This window comes from Heliangelus exortis, chromosome 9 (assembly GCF_036169615.1).
Source record: "Heliangelus exortis chromosome 9, bHelExo1.hap1, whole genome shotgun sequence".
Lineage (NCBI taxonomy): Eukaryota > Metazoa > Chordata > Aves > Apodiformes > Trochilidae > Heliangelus > Heliangelus exortis.
In genome coordinates, this window is record NC_092430.1 from 11,381,941 (window position 1) to 11,405,330 (window position 23,390).

The 23,390-nt window shown below is 37.5% G+C and overlaps 1 protein-coding gene and 1 long non-coding RNA gene across 7 annotated transcripts in view; one reads left to right on the forward strand and one right to left on the reverse strand.

Moving 5' to 3' along the window:
- Positions 1-688: 688 nt before the first annotated feature.
- On the forward strand, positions 689-3,554 carry LOC139799788 (uncharacterized). 2 transcript variants are annotated; one of them, XR_011727471.1, is made up of 3 exons: positions 689-881; positions 2,022-2,121; positions 2,870-3,554. It is a non-coding gene; the product is annotated as an uncharacterized lncRNA (long non-coding RNA). The 2 variants fall into 2 exon arrangements; XR_011727470.1 differs by lacking the exon at positions 689-881 and adding an exon at positions 946-1,048.
- A 1,281-nt stretch (positions 3,555-4,835) lies between these two features.
- The window catches only part of TFDP2 (transcription factor Dp-2), a 53,975-nt gene continuing 35,420 nt past the window's right edge, over positions 4,836-23,390 (reverse strand). For all 5 annotated transcript variants that reach the window (XM_071752142.1, XM_071752139.1, XM_071752140.1 and 2 more), the window contains 5 exons: positions 22,105-22,173; positions 20,693-20,844; positions 16,572-16,738; positions 12,593-12,698; positions 4,836-11,694 (listed from right to left, as the gene is read on the reverse strand). In XM_071752142.1, coding sequence (XP_071608243.1) covers positions 11,511-11,694; positions 12,593-12,698; positions 16,572-16,738; positions 20,693-20,844; positions 22,105-22,173 — 678 coding nt within the window. In that variant the 3' untranslated portion in view covers positions 4,836-11,510. The remainder of the gene's footprint in view (positions 11,695-12,592; positions 12,699-16,571; positions 16,739-20,692; positions 20,845-22,104; positions 22,174-23,390) is intronic.

Here is a 23,390-nt window from a genome sequence, read left to right on the forward strand (position 1 = left end):
AGCGCAGAACCTTTTTCCATCTTTCCAGCTTTTCCAAGTTTTGTCTGCAGATTCTACAAAGCTGTAATTTGTAACTCTTCAGTGTATTTGAAACAGTTAAGGTTTTTCACCTTCAAGCTTTGCCACCTATTAGATCTAAGTGTTCAGCTGAATCACTTAAAATTAATACCATATAGATTTCACACACTTTGTATGAATGTATGCTGCCTGTCATGATTACTCTGTATTGCTGTATTGTAAGTTCAGAATTTTGCAGTAATGGTCTTTCATTCTCATGGTGAGAGTCTGTTCCCTAGGGGGTGGCTCCCAATTTCAAACATCCAGTTGTGGAGTCCAAACAAGGACTAGCTGCAGAAGTCCCAGACATGGCTGTAAAAGGCTTTAAATGGAAAATATAGGTTAAAGCATCCATCTGAAGTTGTTGCATTTTGGTTGCTTCTTCGTAGTTATTTTTAATTAAATTAGATTTTCCAATTCCAGCAGCTGAACAATGCTTAGCTATGGCCTGCTTCAAACTCTTGTCTATAATAAAACTCCTAAAACAATTCCAGTGGGGGCCTGTAATGGGGCTTGTTGCAGGTGTGGATCATGGCAACCAGGCCGCTAATGGCTTGAGTACCTCAGCACAGCTGCTGACCCCTCTGCAGGGGGGGGCAGGGGGGTTCCTCTGGCGAGGAGGGGGCTCTGCTCCTCTCTCAGTCCCGCCCGTAATCACCAGACGAGGGACACGTGCGTCGAGTCACATTCCAGACCCTCAGCTGGGGCTGGATTGCGGCGCCATGGGCTGGGTGTTTCGAGAAGGTCAGCGAGGTGAAGATGTGTTTCCAGTCTAGCTGTGCCAGCTCCAAACTCGTCAGAAATTAGGAATTTTTATAGAAAAGGTTAGTTTCGCATTTTTTTGCCTTCTGATCCTCAGTCAATTTAAATTCTGGGTGCAGCGCTCAGCGGGCCCGGGCCGGGCGGGGGGAGCTGGCGCGCGCAGCGGCCGTTGGTCGGGCGGGAAAGGGCGCGTTGTCTCCAGAGCGGCTCCTCAGGCCGGGCAGCGCAGGTACCGGGGCCGGGACGGGGGGGTGGGGGCGAGGCAGCGGTGACAGGCGGGGAGCTGCTTCTGGGTGGGGGTGAAGGGACGGGGACCACTATCCTGGACCCGTCGGCACTTCAGAAAGGGTGGGAAGGCAAGCGGCGGGGCCTGCACTTCGGCGGCCAACGCAGAGTGCCGAGGGGCGGGGGCGAAACGCCGCCTCAGCCGTGGGCAGGGAGAGGGAGCGAGGTGGAACAGCCGGGGAGCTGAGTAGGTGGCAGTCTGTGTATGTACAAGTCTGTGGTTCTAGACCGTGTGGTGCGTTTCGACCTTATTCTTTGCGGATGTGGGGAAGATGTGCAAAATAAGCACAGCTGGGTGATACCACAGGTGTGAAAATTCAAAATTGACTTTGCCTTGTCAGACATAAGCCCAAAACCTACTCTAAAGTGTTAAGACAGTGGCAGGTAGCATTACATTGCACTGTGTGCCTGGAATGCTATGTAGCTGTCCAGCCTTCCTTGGGTCAACAGCTTGTTCTGCCTCTGTGTTGCTTTATTTGTCACAGTCAGGTCCGTGAGGAGGGCAGGGGTGCCTGCCCACACCCCTGGGGTGTGCAGGAGCTTCCTAACCCTCTTGTTCTAGAGCGTACTGATCTGGTGAGCATGTGTTCCAGTGCCACAGGAACAAACCATATAGAGACAAATACAGGAAATGTAATGGCTGGGCTGGTCATAAGTTGCCATTCCACAACAGGAGATAAAAAGCACAAGAATTGTTTCTTAACGAAATGCATGAACATGCAAGAACCTCTTTTTCTGATGCTTAACCAAGGTGTGGCCTTAAAACATGCTGGCAACTGTGGCAACTTCACTTTTTTCTCCTCCCTTTAAAAAAAAATCTTGCCTTTACCACAGAGACACTTTCTGTGGGGTGCAACGTGGGTAATTTCAGTGTCTGAGCTACCTGTGGTGAGCTCACACCCTTCCTTACCTTGCAGGAACTTGTTCTTGTCCATGCCCTCAATTTAGTCCTGTTACTGAAAGCTCTGAATGCTGTTTAATTTATTCTGGAAATCTGGAGGTTCAGGCTGTAAACAGGTAAATGCTAGGACATTTCCCCATCATCCATGTGGTTTATTAATTTGAAATGTTTTTCAGCTCCTAAATGTGCTGATAATGTTTTTGTGATGCTTATTTAATAAAAATTGTTTATGTCAGCAGCTGCTTGAAGAATGTAGGCTGCTGCTTTTTACATAATGTGGAAATAAACGGGTTTTGTTATTTAATGTTTGAAAAATAATATTCGATCAACAGTGATAGATTGAATGTGTATTTTAATTTTTGCATAACTTAGACTTAAGTGTCAAGGTAATGAAATCTTGGTGTAGCACAGGTCATTTGAACCAAAAGACATGGTACATGGTATCATGTATTCTAAAACAATGGCGCTTAGGTAACTTTGCCATTTTGTAATATATGCCGCAGGCTGGGAGAACACAAGCCCTTCTGTTTGCCAGGATTTCTTCCTTTTGATGCCATTGCATTGTTGCAGGCTCTTGTGTCACTTGGTGCTCAGCTATGCCTGCCTGGGGCAATGGTTTTCAGTTACGGGTTGTGGATCTGGGAGTTCTCTGAATGAGGGATTCTCAAAATGTAAAAATACCAATCCTGCAAGTAGTTTAGGTGGCAGCTGTTACGAACCAATAGGCAGGAATACAAATCCTTCAACAAATTGTCTTTTTTCAGTATGTCAGACTTGTTTTAAGCATTGTGATAGTTGAGAAGTACAATGTATTCTGTCAAATATATAGATTTTGTTTCTTATGGGTTTTTTACCCATGAACAGTTGTTCAGGAGCAAGGAAACAATCTCAGTGTTAGGTTTCCGAGCCTTTTAAATGATCTACAGCAGGAGCAATGGCATAGGAATTCGGTACTTAGTAGGACCCAAGAGCAAAGATGTGTTGTTCTTCAGGCAGATGAGGGACAGGCCCATTGCAGCAAAGCTGAAACACGTTCAGGAGCAACCTACACGAGTCACACGCAGCCTGGGACACTACTCGTGACTGCACTTCCACAATGAAATATTGTTCAAATTTATTTCATATCCTGCACTCAGTGTTGAGATGTTAATGAATAATAAACCTACATAAATTTGGTAGTTTTCTGGTTTCTCTGAATGTTCTGAGATCATTTTGCTTTCTAACAGAATGCATGTAATTCAGCAAAATGCACTTTCAAAAATTTTTTTTTTTTTAAACCAAGGAAAAGATTTGTTCTTTTCAATGTTTCTATTATTGTTAGCAGAGAGCTGTAGCAGTTACCATTACTTGAGTCCTTTTTCTTAGCAAACATATGAATGTATGTGAAGAAAAATACAAACCAGTTTGTATGATGCTATCTCTTTGGACAGTTGAAGAAACTCGATTCAAAAGCATTTGTAATTTCAGAGCTATTTGCAGATTCTCCATTTGGAGAGAACCAGGCCAAGTACTTCTTCATTAGAAGAATAAAAGGGCTTTTATGCTTTAACATTTTCTTAGTCTCTCAGTTGGGTTCTTGGGGCAGTGGGGTGAAGAGGAGGTCCCAGGTGAAAATACAGTACAAAGAAATAGAAGTCGCTTACAACAAAAACTTGCCCTTTTAGATTTTTTAGAGGAGAGTATTAATCCAAACCAGCTTCACTGGAAATTTAATGTTTCAGAATCTCTGGTAGCAACTTATGTCAACACTAACACAAAAGGAGGTACGGATTTTTAACTTTTTTTTTTTTTTTTTTTTTTTTTAAGCAGTATCTTTATTATTGATATAAAGACTGTACCCTCTTACTCAGTTGTGTTTCTTGCACATAAAAAACAAGAGTTTTTAGCTAGTTATTTGGGGTTAACTGAAGTCTGTCAAATCTATTCCTGAAAATGCCTTTCCAAATACCCCACTCCATTTTAAATGAAAGGGGGTCTGTGCTAGAGTTTAAATTGCACAAGAATGAATTTACAGTTTAGCACATTTCTTTTATTGTCTTTTAACCTTTACTTTCAGCTGGTTTGAGATGAAAAATACTGAGTCATGGGTCTTCTGTGTACATGAAAAAGCAAGCACTTTGAAATGACTTGGGAGTTTTTTTTGTTTGGTAAAGTTGGAAAACCAACATGGATGATGAAGAGGGTCTGTATTTAATGCTTCTTGAATTCTTATTTGGATTCTTGCTAACAAAATATGGGGAGGGGGACTGGAAGGATATATGTTCAGAGCTTACAGATGTTTGAAGGTTTCTGCAGAGGATTTAGCATGGGACACAAGGGTGGCACATGTTCTGGGGGTACAGCATGGTGAGCTGTATCATGTGTATTCATAAGCACACTGAATTCCTTTTTCCGAGACTTGACTGTCAAATAAAAAGACCCAATGCTTTTAGGAAAACAGGATGAAAAAGCCTGTGTGAAACCTTCGTTCAGTTTGATGTGGAAATAGGTCAGGTCTTTCTGAGGCCTTTTCTTAGGCATAAGATTGGGTGCATGTCTTGATGAGACAGGGACAGTAATATTCCTAAATGTTGTGAGTTGCATTGTCAAAATGTAACAATTTGAGAAGTTATGCATGTTCCCCTGGACAATGAAGTTAAGTTTCTCTGAATTGTAAACTAAGGAATGAGGGTGCAATTGCTAGATTTTTATATTTATTTTTAAAACACCAAAGGATGCAATATTTTGTAGACATTAAATAATTGTGTATTTTTTTTGTGTGGTATAACTCATCGTGTTAACATGAAACTTGAGCACTTGTTTTTTTTCCTCAAAAATAAGCCCAATTCCATTTCCTTGAAATTCTTTTATTCAGCTCTGTAATTATGCTTTACGTTCCTGTTCCCAGACAACTGGGTGTTTTTCTCCAAAGTGTACATAGTTTTCACTTCAGTCATGTTTGTCTGCTCCCCACCCCCGTTTTGCAATGTACAATTCCCACTTGCAGCATTTTAGGTAAACATGGGATCGACTGAGGATACAGAAATAGTTTCTTCTATAAAATTTCCATTAAAAAAATAACAAGTTTTTATTTACAAAGTGTTTTCTACTACAAAGTAATATTTCCTATTGGTTCAAATATACTATTTGCTAATGCCAGTGTTCCTATTAGGAAAGTAAAACTTTGTATATGCCTTTTTATATCTTTGTCAGTGTTTAAAGCACATATAATTACCACCACATTCTTTTTTACATTACTTCTAACCACGTAGTGTGGTAGTAGAAATTAACACTATTTAATGGGACAAAAGTCAGCTTAGCTTAATAGCAGTCTTTCTGCAAAAATAAAAATCTAGTTTATAATCTAAAGGTATTTGGAAAGGAAGAAATCTATGGACAATTCAAAGTTATGCAGCAAATTGTTTAGGAGATAAATGGGCAATTTGAATTTTTGTGAAGACACAGGAGTTTAGCATAAGAGAAGGGAGAAAAATTTCTGCCAAGTGTTTGTGTGACACCTTATGCCAACACATATGTTGGCAGGGGGAACAGGACAGGGGGAAAAGTAGGACAAAGTGAATTAAAAAAATTCCCATAAAGTTAGCATCCTCAGAAATTGGATTTGTCAGTGTTTCTTTTCTTCCCACCAGCCAAATTTACAAACCTGCCTTTGACTTCAGCATGACACAGGTCATAAAACAGCTTTGTCCATGACTGGCCTTGTTCTTAAAGTAAAAAAAAAAAAGAAAAAAAAAAAAAAAAAGAAAGAGAGAGTAGAAAAAAGTCTTATTTCATATTTAATTTAATGGAATTTCAAACGGTTTCTGCGTTTTAACATAAAAAGGAAGTGTCTCTACTACTTACTTCTATGTAGCTTATAGTAGATACTAAGAAGTGCTACTGTGATGGGGGGATGGATGGATGTGTCTTTTTTCATCACATACTGAATGTTGTAGTGGCTCTGTTGGTTGAGGTGTATGTCAGCATTAGTTCATTGCAAAGGGATTGATTTTTTGCCAGATCATCTTAAGAAGTGCCTGCAGAAATGTAGCGTTGTAAAAACCGTGCCTGTACTTGCTGACCACGTATTCCTGGTATGTGATGGATATGCAAATAGAGGTTGGTGTCTCTGTCCCAGGGTGTTATTTGCAGTTGAGACCTAAGGAATGGGAAGGATCTCCTATCCTAGTTCTGATAGGTTTGTTCAAAGTAGGATTAATTTTTTTTTTTTTTTTTCCACAGGAGGTGCTTGTGAGATACTCTTTCATAACAGTTGGATATACTTCTTATAAGTATTTTTTATATATGCAGCCTGGCTGTAGGGACAAGGGGATGTCAGAAACTTACTTATGCTTGCTGGTGGTGTTTTCCTAAGGAAATGCTGGGAGATACACTTAATGCCTCTATTAGTGCAATGAAATCCACTAATTTTTAAAGTTAAATTAGAGATTTAACTAACCCCCCCAAAAAAGCCTGTTTTTCTTACTGGAGAAAGGAAAAATTAAATTATTAATTTGTTCCAAACTGTTCCTAAGCAGGAGCTTTCTCCTGGGATTTGGTTTGTTAGAGCTTGGCCCAATTTTGAGCAAGGATTTTTGTTTTCCTGTAGCATGAGTGGATACCGTAAACGTTGGATTCATGGGTACTGTAAAAAAAAAAAAAGTAAGCAGAAAGAAAATATGTTGTTTTTTAGCTCTAGAGTGACCTGAAAAGTGGTAGTATTTGGTTGAGGGAATGAACAACTGAGAGTAATGTTGACTGAAAGGACTTTTTTTGGCAATATAGCTGGGCTCAGGGGAGAACAGTTGCTCACAGCCTGTAAGAAACAGGCCAAGTTCTAACAGGAAAGAGATTTGGGAACTTAGATGAGTCTAAGGAATGAGAACTTCAGGAGGTTTCATGGTATCAGGATTTGGTTTTGCCAGCAGAAAATTGAGTATTTAGAGCTATTAACATGTGTGCAAGGGTAAAAGTGTGTGATAATCAGAAAGTAAAAATTATAGGCATTTTCTAGACATAAGTCAGAATTCAAGAAGTGGCCTATTTTAAGAAACAAAATTTCATTACACAGACTAGTGGTCCTCAGCCTTCCTTGCTCATCAGTAGTGCTGCAAAAGACACTGTTTTATAGTGTGGAAGGCTGAGATGTCTCTTCAGCTGTAAAATATACCAGGCCTTGAAGTAACTGAACTGCAGCATTCTCTTCTTTTAAAACAACTAAGCTTGTAGAAAGCAGAAGGTCACCTTGAAGTGTATTACTACTATAATTTTTTAAGTAAAAAATTTAAGAATTTCATATAGTCTTTTTCCAGCTTCGCTGTATCTGTCTCTTTAAAATTTTTATGTTCCTGAGAGACTCTTTTAATGAAGATACAAATTAGGTGAGCCAGTTTTTGTTTGTTTACCATATACTATACCCTGTGGTTACTGGCTTTGTTTTCAAATTAATCCAGAACACAGATATCTTTAACTTAGTAAAAGGAAAGTTGTCTTTATAAACTACTTGTTTTTAAAAGTAGTTCTCACAGTCCTGTGAGTAGTCTGTACAATCAGCAGTTTCCAGATGCTCAGAGGGATTATAAGTACTTGCAAGCCATAGTTTAAAAACTAAATAATAACCTTAACCAAAATGGAAATGTCTAGTGTGGCTTGTACTAGGTTTAATGAAAATGATCTTACATGCTGTAGTCTTTACTTAAATATACACACTTTCTTAGATTGGGTGCATTGTTGCCGTCAATTCCAGTGTTGAAATGGCACACTTTAATGCCATTTTAAAATCCAAAATCCACAAAAATTCTGTCAGGTTTCAACAGAATAGAAAAATGGTGTCTCTGACTCATATATTTTCATCTAGTTTGTAGTGCTGATAAGGTTCTCAAAGTTGTATTTAGATTTTTTCAAGCACCATAAATGAAGTCCAGAAATAAGTCTATATACAATATATAAAAAAGCATTTACACATAGCATTATTTTGCTTGCAGACAAGTGCCTTCTGAATAACTCAAATAGATTTCCAAGACAGAGAAACATGTGACTTACTTAAATATATCTTAAATAGAATTTGCATAAGTTACATGTTAACTGTGTCTTATAAGAGATACCATCTAGTAGCAGTTGCTACTTGTTTCATACTAATGAATGTCAAGTGTATTGCATAAGATAGGAGAGAACGAGGGTAAATGAACAGAAAATGGGGAAACCAGTCTTGCTAATAACCACTTTATTCTGGAAAGTATCTGCTGATAGCTTTCAGAGGGAGGGAAGGCCTAGATCGAGAAGTGATTGAGCACAACTACTGCCATTAGCTTAGTGGGAGCTGTGTGGGTGCTTAATATTCTCAGTCTACTGATAATTGCTCAGAACTCAGTTCAGCTGCATTTTGTGAGGTCTTGCATTCACCTGTTTTGGAGAGTGTTTTGTTTGATTGGTTGGTTTTGTTTGTTTTGTGGATGTTTTTGTTTTTTGCTTTTTGGTATTGGTTTTGTTTTTTCTTCTAAGTATGTCAGCTAAGATCAACAAGAATTGAAAGGCTTGCCTGAGATCATACACCGCTGTGGCTGGATAAGGCCCAAAATCCTCCTAGTTCCCAGACTTTATTGTAACTGCAAGACCCACAGTGCTTTAGTTGAACTTCATCCTCAGCTGGAACTTGGCACAAAGGCTCCCAAGGATTTAATTTCTTTTTGAGATGTCTTCTGAATGTTTTAGCTTGTTTTGTTCTTTACATTCAACTAGTTCAGGAAAAACACACTTGAAATCTTGCTTTGACTGTTGAAATAAATTTTATGTGCTCTTAGATTACTTTTAAAAAAAAAAGTTAATAGCTTGAAGCTTGCTAGAAAGCCAATAGCTGTGCAGTCTGCTGCTTTGAGGGACATGGACATCAAGGGAAGGAAGATATCACTGAAGCCCTTCCTCTAAAACAGAAAGCACAGGGAGTGCTAATGGAATGCATTCCTTTTCTGGGCAGGAAGCCTTTTTTTTTTTTTTTTTGCCAGGTTCTTATAGTTCAAAGTGCTCCTCTTCAATAACTGTTCAGTGTTTTGCCATTTTTTCCTTTTAAACAGATCTGCAGTGGGAAATGTGAATGAAGTGTAAAGTTAAATGTGCCTTTAATGTACAGGGTGGGAGGAATAATAACTTTAGAAAATGTTCTTCTCTTTTAAGAGATTCTGAGGACTGTATACATACTCGGTGTCTTAGATCTGCCCTCTCCAACAAAAGCTGACAGGACAGTATCTGAAAAAAATAATTGCGTTTTTGGAATATGAGTAATTACATGTTTAAATGAAATGTCATTGAATGTCATGAAGCTGACAGTTCCGTAGTAAGGCCTGGAATATCTGTTACCTTCTCCTGTTAGTTCAAAAGTGAGCCACTTCACTCAAATGCATTGACTCTCTCAGTGAGAATATGGTTTTGTATTTGTAAAGCTTTTCTTCATATAGAGGTAGTGTTGCAGATTTGGTTGAAGTGAGGTGGTGTAAATCCCTCAGTCTGCTGTTGCCTGTGAGCTATGAGCACAGGACAGTATTAACAGAAATCTTGCCCAGAGGGTGCATAAGATGGTAGGCATATAAGAATTCTTGGAAGTTGTGCATTTGAAACTCATCTGTGCAAGCTAGATAGCTCCATTTGCTCAGGCAAGAGCTATACCTAAATAACAGTGCCTTGTTAACTGAACCCCAAATGCAGGAGTTTGAACTATCTGTGAAGTTTCCAGCTGGATGCTCTAACTTGTAATGCAAACATGCAGGTGTGCTTGTGTGCTCCTCACAGTTTTACCTGTCCTGTATGTAGCCCTGTGCCAACTCCTGTACAACAGCCAGGTAACATTTGAGCTGTACCTGAGGTCATTCCACCAGCTCAGGCTTGGTGCTTTTGGATCTCCTTGGCTTGAGTGCAGGTTTGCCTATAAAAGATCACGTGGACACAGCCCACATGGTGCTGGAGTAATGGTCACAGCAGTCAAGGGATACAATTTGGTGCCACTGCTCAAGCAAATAGCAGTACTATAAGCTGCCTAATCTTCTAACTAAATGACAGCCAACGTTGTTGAACTCTGACAGCTCATACATTGGTATGTAGAAGCAGGTCAACTATGAACATACTGTATAAAAACTAAAACGAAGTAACACTATTTTAAACTGGATTTACCTAATTAAAAGTAGTTAACTTTGAGATTAGTTAAAATTCTGGGTTAGAACACCATGGGAAGAGTACATCTGCAATGTATTTTGCTGTTATTCAAGTGTTGCTTTGGTTGTTTTTTTTTAAAAAAAAAGGTCCTTATGACTGGATGTGATGTTAACTACAGAACACTGAGCCTCCTGTTCCAAGTCTAATTTAACAGTTCAAATGGGATTCATGCTGTGTTACGTTAGCTGCAAATTATTTTAAGAAGTGATTTGATACTGTTTTTCCAAGGTGCACTTAGTACACTCACCTTAGTGAGTGCAACAGAATTTATTTATAAGAAAGTTAGCCTTGTCACAATCCAAGCTGACTAGAATGCAAACCATGAAATAATGTATTGCTAAAATTCAATATTTTTTCCTAAGGCCTTGAACTCTATGACTTCAAGTTACATGACGTGCCCACCCTGAAATTGAAAATACTGCCTTGAAAACATGCTGCCTGAGATCCTTAACATAGAGGCCTTTAAAAAAAACCAACAAAACATGCTAGAAAAATCAAAGGGACTATAACGTTAGAACAGTAAAGGAGAAGCTACACTGGATACACTATAATCTAGAAAATACAATTTTTAAACTTCTTCCTCAAAAAAGCTGGTGCAGAGAATACCAGTTTTTATCCTGACTGTTTAATAATGGCTAAGAATAATCACTTATGCTTATAATAAATTAGGTCTGCAGTATAAATGCACATATGAACCTTTCAAAAGAGACATACTAATGTTACTTCCAGAGTATCTAAAATGGATTTAAACTATTATTTCAAGATTTGTTTAATCACTTGCAATTTATATTACTTTAAAGAATCTTCTATACAGTAAGTAGAACAGTAAAAAGCAAACATTCTAACAGCCCCTTTTCCCTAAAACAATTTTCATATAAGACAGTTTTAAATAGCTATTTTTAGAGCATTTGCATGTGCTCTCTCCCCCTTTTTCTAAAGGTAGCACAGTCAAAACACAATGCGAGAATGGGCATTTGTTGCCTAACTGTTTTCTTGTCCATCTGATTAAGATACAGACTTAAAACAGAGATTCGAGACAGAATGTCCCAAAATGGAAACTGAACTTGGTGTTTACTTTGCCAAATCTCCAGGGACTTTGTTCTTTTCCTTGGTTATAGTTGATAAAAAATACCTTATTCTGTGTCTGTGTGTCACTGTGTTCAGTTACAAGAAGTCTTCAATTTCAGCTTGAGGAAATTTGTTTTGAAGCTTCCATTTTGCTTCACTGAACACAGTGCAAACGAAGGCAAAAACTTAAATCCAAACAGGAGCGCCCATTAAGAATATTTGAGCAGCATTTTGTATATTCTGCTTTCTACTGTCCTTATTCTGGGGAGGAAGAATCCTCATCTTCATCATCTTCATCTTCATCATTGAATGAGCATGGAGTTTCTCCCCGTGACTCAGAGTATCGTGATGTTGCACTGCTGGACTGTTGACTGCTAGGGGCAAGAAGCTGCCCAGTTGCTAAGGCCACTTCAGCATCCAAACACAACCCTGGGTTCTCACTATCAAAACAACAGAAATGTTGCAGTTTAGAAGATTTCTTGTTTAGTTTTAACAAGTCCTTTTTTTGCCTCAGTTTTTACTTTAATTAAAGAAATGCTACCAACAGGGAAAAATCCAAAAGCTTTTACATTAAACACAGCTAATAGTTACAAAAGATACTTAAATACCGGAGACTCACAAAAAAATTGGTATTGTGTAGCTTTTGTCTTTTTTATAACCAATCAGTAGAATTGCTCAAGCTAAAGAAAGCTTGGAGTAAACCATAGCTTCGCCAATACACAGAAATATTTGCAATATGAAATAAAGCTATTAAACATCATGAGGAAGAACCCATTCCAGAATAATCACTTCCTCCATTTTTTAAGGTGCAGATAACTTCCAAGGGAAGTATGGTTGCTGAGGTGGTTTTTTTGACTGTTACTCTTTTGTTTGTTTGGTTTTTGTTGTTTGCTTGGCTTTTAATTTAAAATTGTGGGTAGACTGTGTAGATTAAACTGCATGCATGACAGCTGAGGTAGTGGTACATTTAGACACCAAACATCCTCTTCTATTATTATCAGGCTTTTTTTCCAAATGTAATTACCTATTTGTAGTTCATGCCTAGGCAGGAATTTAAGGTTAATCAGGATAAAGCTGTTATTCTTACAATAAGGGCTGGGAAGTGATTCTAGTCTTTTGAAACAGACACAAAATAGCTATTATGTTCAAAATTCAGAGCACGCTGATTTACCTTTCAAATATAATTAATCCAGGAAGACAGAATAAGAGACTTCTTCACAATCAAAATCAACCATAATAGACAAATCTCTTCCTGCATGTACATGGTATGAAATAGCAGGGTTACTCCAAATACAAGCATATATCACTTATCTTTGAATAAAAAACGATTTTATGTACCTCGATTTAGCATCAGAAGTGCGTCCTGCTACCTCTAGATGTGAAACTGCTTGTGCTGAACTTGAAAGTAATCCTTGGTCAATCCATGAAAATCCTGTAGACATATCTAGAAAAAAACATTTATGATAATTATTTTTTTTTCCTTCCTTCTATGATATTAAACTTCACATTCTCTTTGCAGTTAGGATGCCTTGGTTTAGTGTAGAAGACAGGGTACCAAGTAGCTTGAGTTGATTTTATACTATAGATGTGTCCTGTTTAATCAAGAGGAATTTGTATATATTTATACACACAATCACTGAATGTTTTGGTTTGGAAGGGACCTTTAAAAATTATCTAGTCCAATCATCCTGCAGTGACATCTTCAACTATATCATGTTGCTTACAGTCCCATCCAACTACTGTCTCTAGGGATGGGGCATCTACCCCCTTCTATGGGCATCCTGTTCCAATGTTTCACCACCCTCTTTGTAAATTTTTTTTCCCTAATAACTACTCTAAATCTGCCCTTTTTCATTTTAAAACCATTACTCCTTGTCCTGTCACCATGGGCCTGCTAAAAAGCTTGTCCTGTCTTACAGGAACTTTTAAAGCCTTTACTCCACTCAGAACTGTGGTTATTTCTATATACACTGTATGTGTGATGTGCAAGGAAGTCTCCTCCCTAGGGGCAAGACATTTTAGGATTAAAAAGGCCTTGCAGTAATGCTGAACTGCTGGAGGTAATTTGTTGAAAGCCCTCTGAGGGATGTGTACAGGAATTACAACGTTCACATTTGTTTTCAAATTCCTTAATGAGTAATGCCTGTCAGTTGTTTCTAGATATGCCCATTTCTGCCAAGAGAATCAGCAAAACAAGTCCACTTGACCCAATTACACTTAGAGGATTTTTTTTTAGAGGGGTGTCTTTAATTTGTTTCGTAGATAAGATGTTTCTACTGGCCTACCCAAATTCCACCTCCACAGAAAATAATATCAAAGTTACAAGGACTGTCTAGTTCTTGATGCTTGCCTGTGATTCCAGCTGGATGTATTAAATCAGGAGTTACAGTCCTTACTATTATTTTCTTTGCCTAAGCAAACCACTGTTTAGTATGATGGCAGTAAAATGGGGTTGTACTATTGGTATTTCATCTAGAATTGTTCTGCGACAGCAGGTAAGAGGAATAACTAAATGTGCTTGTTACGTAAGCTTTCTCATTTGTCCCTCTGTGTTCTTGTTAAGCTTTGGCTCCTTGAGATTTGAGGAGTGCAGCACAGTGTATTGCATAGAACAGGGACTTGTTTAGGTGGGTTGTCAGAGCTACAGAAATTGGCTCACCATCCATTGGGATCTCCAGGCTACCTTGTTTTGTACTGTGGAGACTTGTTAGCAGCAAGGTATTTAAAGCACACCTTAGAAACTAAGCCTAGCAAGGTTGATGTTCCTGCCAGCAGAGTCTTTGAAACATTATTAAGCAGCAGCTTTAGGGTGATCTATGAGAGGAGAATAGATGAGAATAGTTGGACATAGCTGGATGGCTTTTGTTAAGATTGCCATAAATGCAGGGTGCTTTTACAGAGAACATGTTCCAACAGTCTCCTCCTGTCTTTGCAGGAGGAGGCTGAACTATTTGGAATGAGTGCATTGTATTTAGATTAAGAAAGTGAATTACAGATGTACCACAGCCTTGTTTCCTGTTTTGAAGGGGTGTACCTGTTTGTACATGCTTAATATTCCAGATGAATAACAAGTCACTGCTAGTAATCTTCCATTTTATTAACGTTTTGGAATAATGGCTAGCTGGCTTTTCTTTTTGAAGAGCAAGGTGAAATACAGACTGTTAAGACAGAAGTTGGCCTACAATGAAAAGACTATTTCTACTGGAGTACATAAACTAGCTACCCCTAGGAAACAAGGAGGCAACACTTCTGGACTAATTTTTTCAGAGGCTGAGACAGCTAAATGTAACCTATGCCTGAGGAGTACATTATTTGCCTCAATGCACTTTGTGTAAAAAAAATAATAAATTTCTTATGATTAAAATTCTAGATAGGTTTCTGGCTGCTCATCTGCTACTAGAGAAATAACTCTAATCACAGCATTCTTAATGTGCAATTCTAGAATCCATTTGTTTCTGTTTAGATTCTTGGAAACAAAGCACTGGTTGTTTCTTACTTGTACAGGAACATCACAGTTGTTTTGCTTTTAATGCTTTCAGCAAAAACTCACCAGCAGTACATGGCTGTTTCTTCAAAGCAAACTAAAATGAACTAATAATTAGTTTTGATATATTATTGCTTAATCGTTAAAAGCTGGTGTTACTAAATACTGTTGTGACGGGTTTTTTTGCACATGTAAATAATTTCTATTATCTGCAAAAAAATTAATACAATTTGAAAATTAAATTGAAATTTTAATTTGTTTCTTGATATATGGGAGCAATTAAGTAACTTGAAGATTGCAACGCTATTAAAAGATGTGGGTTCTACTAATTTCCCCTTTTTTACATGATGGTAGATTGTGGTAAATAATATTTAATTTAATGAACTTTCAAGGAATAAATCAAGATTTCTTTAAACTTCTCTTTTTGGCACCAGTGCAGCTTTATAAAGACTTGGTGTGTAATTTCAAAATGGACTGAAATTAAAATATGAAATATTAGTTTTAAAATCCAAATGAAAAGGGGACCAGAAAACACAAGCAGGGTTGATAAACATAAGCATATGTAGTTTGAAATAGTAAGCCATTGTAAAGGTACTAATTTTAGTGAATGTGAGGGAATTCTAATTTATATCCAGCAGTGTTTTTACATCACTTTAAGAAACTATTTCATTCTTAACTCTCTCACATAGTATAATCAAGAATACATGTTTAACTTCCAGGCTAATTAACAATATTTTTCTTAGCAAAACAAATAGCATTTTTAAAGTAAAGCCAGCATTTAAAAGATCCTGACATGAATATTAAATGTTGTCAACAGAATAGAATCAACTTTTGGAAAGTTTTAAAGTAATTAAGTAATGTCTTTGAAGTTTCCAACCTCCCTGTGTGAAAGACAGTTTTATACTTATGTAACTTAAGACCAAAGTCTCTTTAGTAGAGAAGTCAGGGCAATAGCTTTTGGTTCCCCCTTTTGACAAAAATGAAGGTCTGTATACAGTAATTAATTGGATAATGCTTCCTTTGCAGATGAGGTCGCAACAGAAACTTCAGAAAATGCTGGGCCAAAGTTTAAGCTTTGGGTACACCAAGAAAAATGCAGTCTGACAAAACCTAAAATAAGCGATTACAATTTTTCGCAGCCCCAAGCGCAACACTGAAGAGGATCTATGTTTGAGTCTATTTAAGTGTGACCTGTTCAGACAGTGTGACCAGGGGAGGTAAAAGCCTCAGCATGGAACTTTTAGAAACCTCTTGTTTTATTTAGAAAAGCTCAGATGGCACCTGCTGGCCATGTATTTTATCTGAGTCTCACTGTTAAGTAAAAGCATGGGAATGACTGTAGAGAGGAGAGCCTGTCAGCCATGCACTGAGAGTACCCTGAGCACGTCTACATGGAGAGAGAATTCTTTGCAGTGTTCACCTACCTCAGGCAAATGCTGCTAGGTCACATATGGATCAAACTCAAACAGTTCAAGATGGATTTTTAGTTTCCTTTTCCTCCTCAACTTGGGAGGAGCTGGGTTCTTTCAGTTTGCTCCTACACACACCCAAGGTTATTAAAATTCTCTTCTTGGTGTGAACTTAAGAATTTTTTCATAATCCAGCTCACTCAGAGGTTTGTTTTAAATCAGAGTGAATTAATTTACAGGACAACTATGATAAACCTTCCAAAATTAACTGTAAAACAACTGACTTATTCACCAACTCTATTAGCTCCCATATATAACTTCAATATTACATACCTAGGCAGATAAATATAATTAAAATTTGCTTCAGGTAACTAATGTTATTAATTTGATCAGGCACAATATCTAAAAGTCTTCTATAACTTACCTGTAATGTAGCCTTCTAAAGCTTTTGGCACCAGTGATTTTGCAGTTCTTAGGTCCTCTGCTGAGCATTTGCCTGCCTCGAGCCCAAAGGACATTCCCATTCTCCGCAGCACCTCGCTGTCATCATGAATCTCAAAAGTGTTATCAAAATTAAAGAGGTATTCAAATCTGCATGTAAAAAGTCAAAGTGAGATAGTTTTGAAGAGAGCACATTTATTGTCTGCTTTTTCCATTTTTTGCGTGTGCACTGAGGTAAGTGTCCAGATTCCTCATTGTCTTTAAAGGGTCCTTAAGAGAAAAAGGCAGCAAATGCTTTTTCTATCTTGCTTCTGTGATTGGCATGGCTATGGGGTTTAAAGTGGCACTTTGTCAATTAATGTAACTTCACCACTGCAGGAAGAAAGTCTAAAATTTTCTGCCTCATTAAACAGACTCAAAGGGAAAGAGGGAGGCTTCACTAAACATGAACCTTCACTTGTATTAAATCCAGTGCTTTTAAAGGTCACCTGCAGCTCTGTCACCAAAATAACTATTTTGGTTTTGCTTATTTTACATTTCATTTTCTGCTCAAACATGCAACACTCCTCCTGTGAACTGACCTATTTACCTTGGTGTAACTTCGCTTTTTTGGATGCAGCTAGCAAAGCAGTCTGTTCAGAGTCCTGCATGATTACAACTTAACCTGCTCTGCTGCAGGATTCTCCAAATGTTTTTCATAACATATGAAAAAAGTGGAAAAAGGGATACAAACTTAACATAGCTTCAAGAAAAGCAGGGGGATCTAGACTGGCCTCATGCTATAATCACAGGCTATTAACAGCCAGTTCCTGGTACCTCATTTTCTGCTGACAAGACCTTTATCCCTGGAAAAAGCAACCCATCCATGAGATATGATCTTAAAAGTTAAGTCATTGGTGGGTCTTCCATTAGCTGGTATCATATGTGGAATTTCTGGGCAGTTTTTCTTCAGTACCCATTTTCTTTTACCTCATCCATTAAGACTTAAGAAAGTTACACCTTTTGTGCCTGTATACAAAATCTTCATCTAGAAATCTAGTGCATGCTTTGTACTAGCTGTAACTGTTGGCTATAGGCATATTTTCTTTTGTGACTCATACAGTAATACTATGCAGCTATATTTAAGCATACCCACATTAAAAGGGAAAATAAGACATGTCACTATTATGCCTTTAATTGGTATAATTACATTCCTGCTACCTAGACTGGAGCAGCTAAAGTCACATAACTGTGTTGACACAAACAGGGGCTGGGGGACCAGTGCCACAACAAGTTACCATCAGCAAGCTGTGTACAATATAAACAGTAACTCAATTCAGCTTCTATGGTACAGGATTAAAGGCTGTATTTATTGTTAGCTCTGCCTTTCCCCTCTCATGTGCAGTGGTCAAATACTGGATGTTAGAAAGGAATGTAACTTTTCCTTTTCTCCCCTTGCACGTTTCCAAAGACAATGAAAGAAATATTTCTCCAGCATAGTTTTTAGCAACCTGCAGCCCCTGACACACAAGTCCGTAAGTCCCTACACTTCTGCCTTTGTTGTTAATAGCTATTTGAGGGTTTTCTTTCACGGATTTGACATGACCCCTTTTTGACAGAAGTAACATCAAATGCTACCATTTCAATAAACTGTTTTCAAAGTCAACAATACTCTTTTTGTCTGACATCTGTCACCTGGTATCTCTCTTAATGTCTCTTAGTTTTAACTGTAATAAGCAACTGTGTATAGCTGTTTTCTGTGCACATTTCCCATGTTACCCATTATTTTGTAGACACCTGTGAATCCACTGTCCTCTTTTCTAGGCCAAAAGAGTCCATTTGTTCCTTCTGTGAAAGGCTTTTCATAACTTCAGTAATTCTTGCTGCCTTCATGCATCTGTCTTCTAGTTATGCTATACTTTTGCCAAGAACAAGACCACACTGAGTATTCCAGATACAAAATCTCTACATGCATCTGGTTCTATATGTATTTCTTACTGGTTTTCCTAATAATTCCTAGAATTATTTTGGCTGGTTTTGAGAACTTTTGTTCTCCTAGAATTACCTACTGGGCTGCCATCTTATTGTTCATTGCTAAAAGCTAGGTCCACAGGCCAATACTATTATACTCAGTTTGGATACGGTTCCTGTCCTTTTCCCATGGTAAGTGCAAATCTGATTCCCAGTTATATTAATCTGGATTTCATGTTCTTGCAGGAAATTCTTTCTCTACAGGTACAAGAGCTGTACTTCTTACACGTTTTCTCTAATGTTTAGCATTACATAGCCTATATCTTCTCCAGGTAAAATTTTCAACATTTCTTATTAGAATAGAGTTGTTCCAATTTTCAAAATTTCTGATATATCTATTGTGTGTCTGACTGCCTGTTTAAAACTTAAAATGCTTTTTGTTTTTTTCTAAAATCTACAGCATTTATCTATAAGTGCCATATACACTACATACGTTTTTCCTGTTTAAATGGAACTTACTTGTTCAGATGCTTCATCCTTTCAATATAACTTCTTCCTTTTTGTTTGAAGACTGTTTTGTTTCTTTAGTAGAATTTCAGAAATGTCATTCCCAGTATGGTGCTTGGCACGCATCTGCCTTCTCCAACTTTAAACAACACTTGCCCAATAAATTCTTTGTTTTACATGTGAGAAATTTCATTCAATTTTGGCTAGATAAAGCCTGTTCTTGCATAGGAAGAAATTTAGAAGACACCAGCCTATGTTCCTCATGATGCTAAATTCCCGTAGTAGGTACCATTTTTTCAACCAATTATTTTATTTTGGAAGATCCTCTGTAAATAAAATTCTGTGCAGATAATGCTGAGAGCTTATCTGTCCATTGTATTTTCTGACCACCTGCTGGTACATCATAAATACTGACCAACGAATATTAATATAGAAGTTATTTGGGAGAAGAAAGGAAAATGGAAGCCATTTAAACAGTGGCTTATTAACCAAGGATGAAACCAAGAAGGTCAGGCACTCAATGTGACAAGTAAAGGGGTTATGCAGTGCAAAAACTCACCAATGAACTACAGAATTGGGATTCTTCAAGCTGAGAGACCACTTTTGCCAACTCCCTTGTTTAGCAGATCCATGTAGCAGTGATTTAAACACTAGCAGTTTCTGGCATTTTATTTACAATACTGCTGCTGCCACTAATCAGTTGTGCAAATAATAACAGTGGAAAGCTTGTTTAATTTGGGCTGTACACTTAATGATCTCCAGATGATAGTAATATTGAAGCTGGGTTATATAAACTGAAATGTCAGCAACTGAAGTAATTCTGGTGTGCTCATTTTTAGTAGTAATGTTTTTTTACAGCTTGAAATTGTAGAAGCATGTTGTGTTTCTCTAGATCCCAAATGCCAGTTTAATCTGACAACTTCAAAGCAGCTGTTCTGAATTTTTAGTTTGAAATTGTTCAACTTAAATGATGTCAAACATAAAAATCGAATTCTGTTTACAAGTGCTGCAAGATCTGTGTAGTATGCCTATAAAATAAGGGTATAATAAAGCTACTGATATTGATCCTAAATTTTCCAACTTGCTGACCTGCAGTGCTGAGGGGAATATTAAAAAAAAATTGTTACAGACTGTATTTAACTTCAATCCAATTTTCTATAAAAATTCCGCTTTTTAAAGAATTGTTTTTTGCATGCTGGTGCTTAGATTACTAGAGACTGTCTATTTGTGCTGTGTGTTAATTGACTTGAAGTTCAATATGGGATTTGTATACCACAAAGAGTGAAATCTGTTATCTACAGTATTAATGCAAAGCCAGATATTTTTAGCTATTAAACTAGTTGTGATCTGATTAGCAGCTAACATAACAGTATCTCATACTTTCAGGCATATTTGCACAGGCTGAAGAAGACGTGAACAGTGAAAGTTAGCCTGCTTATCTAATGCTTGTAAAGCAATGTTGGTAAACTTATTCCTATTACTACTATATTTTCATTAAATATTAAAAAAACAACCAAGAACACCCCTCTGAAGTGATAGTAGCATATTTAAATACATATTACTTTTTGTAAACTAGAAAAAAATTGTCTCATTTGTTAAAAGAAAAATTCCGGTCCACAAAAAATCCCAAAATTGTAAAATACTCACTTATCACTTGATATGCTGCAGTCTATAACTGTTCTTTTGCTAGTGTTGACTATTAAGAAAGGCAGCTGTATGGTTGAGTTCAAAGCTGGAGGGCCTTGATTTTGTTGTTCATTCTGCTGATTTCTTTGTACCAAGTTTTTGAATGCTATTTGCTGTAGAAAAAGAAAAATCATTATCACTGACAAGTAATCACTCTTCTCCTTCAGAATTAAGTTTTGAAATTCTCCTATGAATGGTTTTAAACAGGTGCCTTTTGCAACACCACTCGCTCTCCATTCAATTCTTCTGTCTGACTGCATCTGTATGAAAATGTGTTTATAGGGAATGATGCTTGAGAGACTGTGAGTCAGTGGGGCACTCTGGGGCACTACTTATTCCACTAAAGGGGAAGATGGATAGACAGAATCCCAAAGGACTGTCAGACCATTTACCAGTGAACATAAACAAGGAAATAATGACAGCTGTAGATAATAAGGAAGCGTAACCCTGTCATTTTCAGATGAATAGTTAAGAGGGCCTGAACTGCCTTTTTTTCAGCAGTACAATTAGATGTTACCCTTAGAGAAGCTGCTAATTTGTTGGTTCAAATTGCCTATCAGAAAGATAAAATCAGAATTGTGCCATAAGGAGAGAAACAGGTTCTGGTGATGAAAAAAGAAGCATCAGATTTTTAAACATTTCAGTGCCTATCCTCTAATTACACGAAAATCTTATTAATATAGCTGCATCAGGAAAAAGATACAGCCTTATTGCCTGTAAACTCACTAAAAAGTTTGATTGCGTTTCAATTACTCGAAGTCTGCACAGGCCAAAACACTTAAGAATGCTGATGATAACTGCATTTATAAAATTTTAATTCATAAGCAAAGATGCATTTGAAATATATTTCTGCAATGAAAAGCAAAACTCAAGTCATCTCAAGAAGGTGCCTCTCAGAATGTAAGAAAGCTGGATTTGCCAGCCTCCTGCTCTAAAGATCCAGCAATGTCTGTGTCCCCTAAAAAACTGTATGTGTTTATACAAGTTGAGTTGTGAATTTCTCAGTTAGAATCAAAGAGAAAATTTCCACTAAGAACTACTCAGAGAATGCAACTCTTGGGGCCCTTGGAATCAACATGGGACTTCTGAGGTGTTCCCATTCCCACTAATGTTGACAAAACTTGAGCAAAGCACTTGACAAAAGCTTGTGATTTGCAGATGCACCGTGAAGTTTTACAGTAGCCAAAAATGAACCAGAAAGAGAGGGTAAGGGGTCCCTGTACTAGAATCAAGAAATGGCACAAGTATGAAACTTTTCTCCCTAGTATATCATAGTTGCTAAATAAATCTAGAAAGACTTTCAGAAGCTCTAACATGTTGGATTTCCACTTGATTATTTAATTTACAGAAAAAGCAATTAAAATTATTTCTACCTGCAGCAGCAGCTCTTGTAGTTGGGCTCGCTTCTGTTTTATCCTTTCAATCCGCTTCTGTTTTTCTATCTGAAAATATAAATGTAAATGCATAATTATATTTACTTAGCTTGTCTGTTCCACTGTGGCAAACTGAACATGCCTCAAAGGCACATGAGGATGCTAGCACCATTGCATGTATCTGTACTTTTGTTGTAAGCAATGTGCAAAATAAACACTTGGTTGACGGGCGCTTGGGTTTTTGTGGGTGGGTTGTTTTCATTTTTTTTCCTCCTGCCCATGACTCTCTTTTGCAATTGTGCAGTCCATTCCACTGTAATCTCAGCTGCAAGCTACTAGACATAAACGTGTGGAGACCGGGCTCAGAATCATCAACCAGATCTTTCCAGGGACCTCCACTTTGATTCTCCTACTCATTTGAGACTTCATTAAAATAACATTTTATCAACAAAAAGGAGAGAGCACAGAATCTGTTTCTTGTAACAGTTCCGTTGGTGCCTTAAACCTAAATCTGCAGTGTTTGGGACATCAGCTGTACTGGATGCCTCCTGGCACTGCAGAAACAACCCAGCAACATTTTAAATAGTGCTCTGGAGCAACACTTAAGCATTGGACAGCAATCATGATATTTAAAATGTATTTTTCCACATCATGCCAACACTGTATCATTGCTCCCCAAAATAATAAACTCTTAAATTACCCTTTCATTTAAATACTGAAACTAAATGATGCAGTCTTCTAAAAGGCTGTTCTCCTAGCCCCCCCCTATTTTATTTAGGGTGTTACTTTGTGGTGCTTCCTTCACACTCTAATGTTTACATTGCTTCCTTCAGAGCACAGTAGGTGACTTTTTCTACCTAGACAAATATGTAAGTCTTAAAACTAATAAACAGTACAGATATAATTTTGACATAATTTCTATATAATTAACTTTTTTGTACTGATTTCTCATTTTTGTACTGGTAATCTTGTTACCAGTTGCACTGTAAGAAAAGCTGACATTTTATACAGCTTTAAAAGCTGATTTTCACACCATGGAAATGTAGCATTATTTTTTCTATTCTTCTCTAATATGTCATAGGAAGAAACATTTTCAGAAAATATGCCTGGCTTCCATTTTGTGCATATGCAATTAGAGCCTGAAACAGTTAATAGTGTGTGATTGTTAATGATGACAATGAAATAAAAGTGCCGTAGCTGCAGCAGTCACCTATACTGAAGACAACACATTCACCTGCATGTAGGGATAGTGTACATTTACCCAGAATGTTTTTTAAAAGCACAGC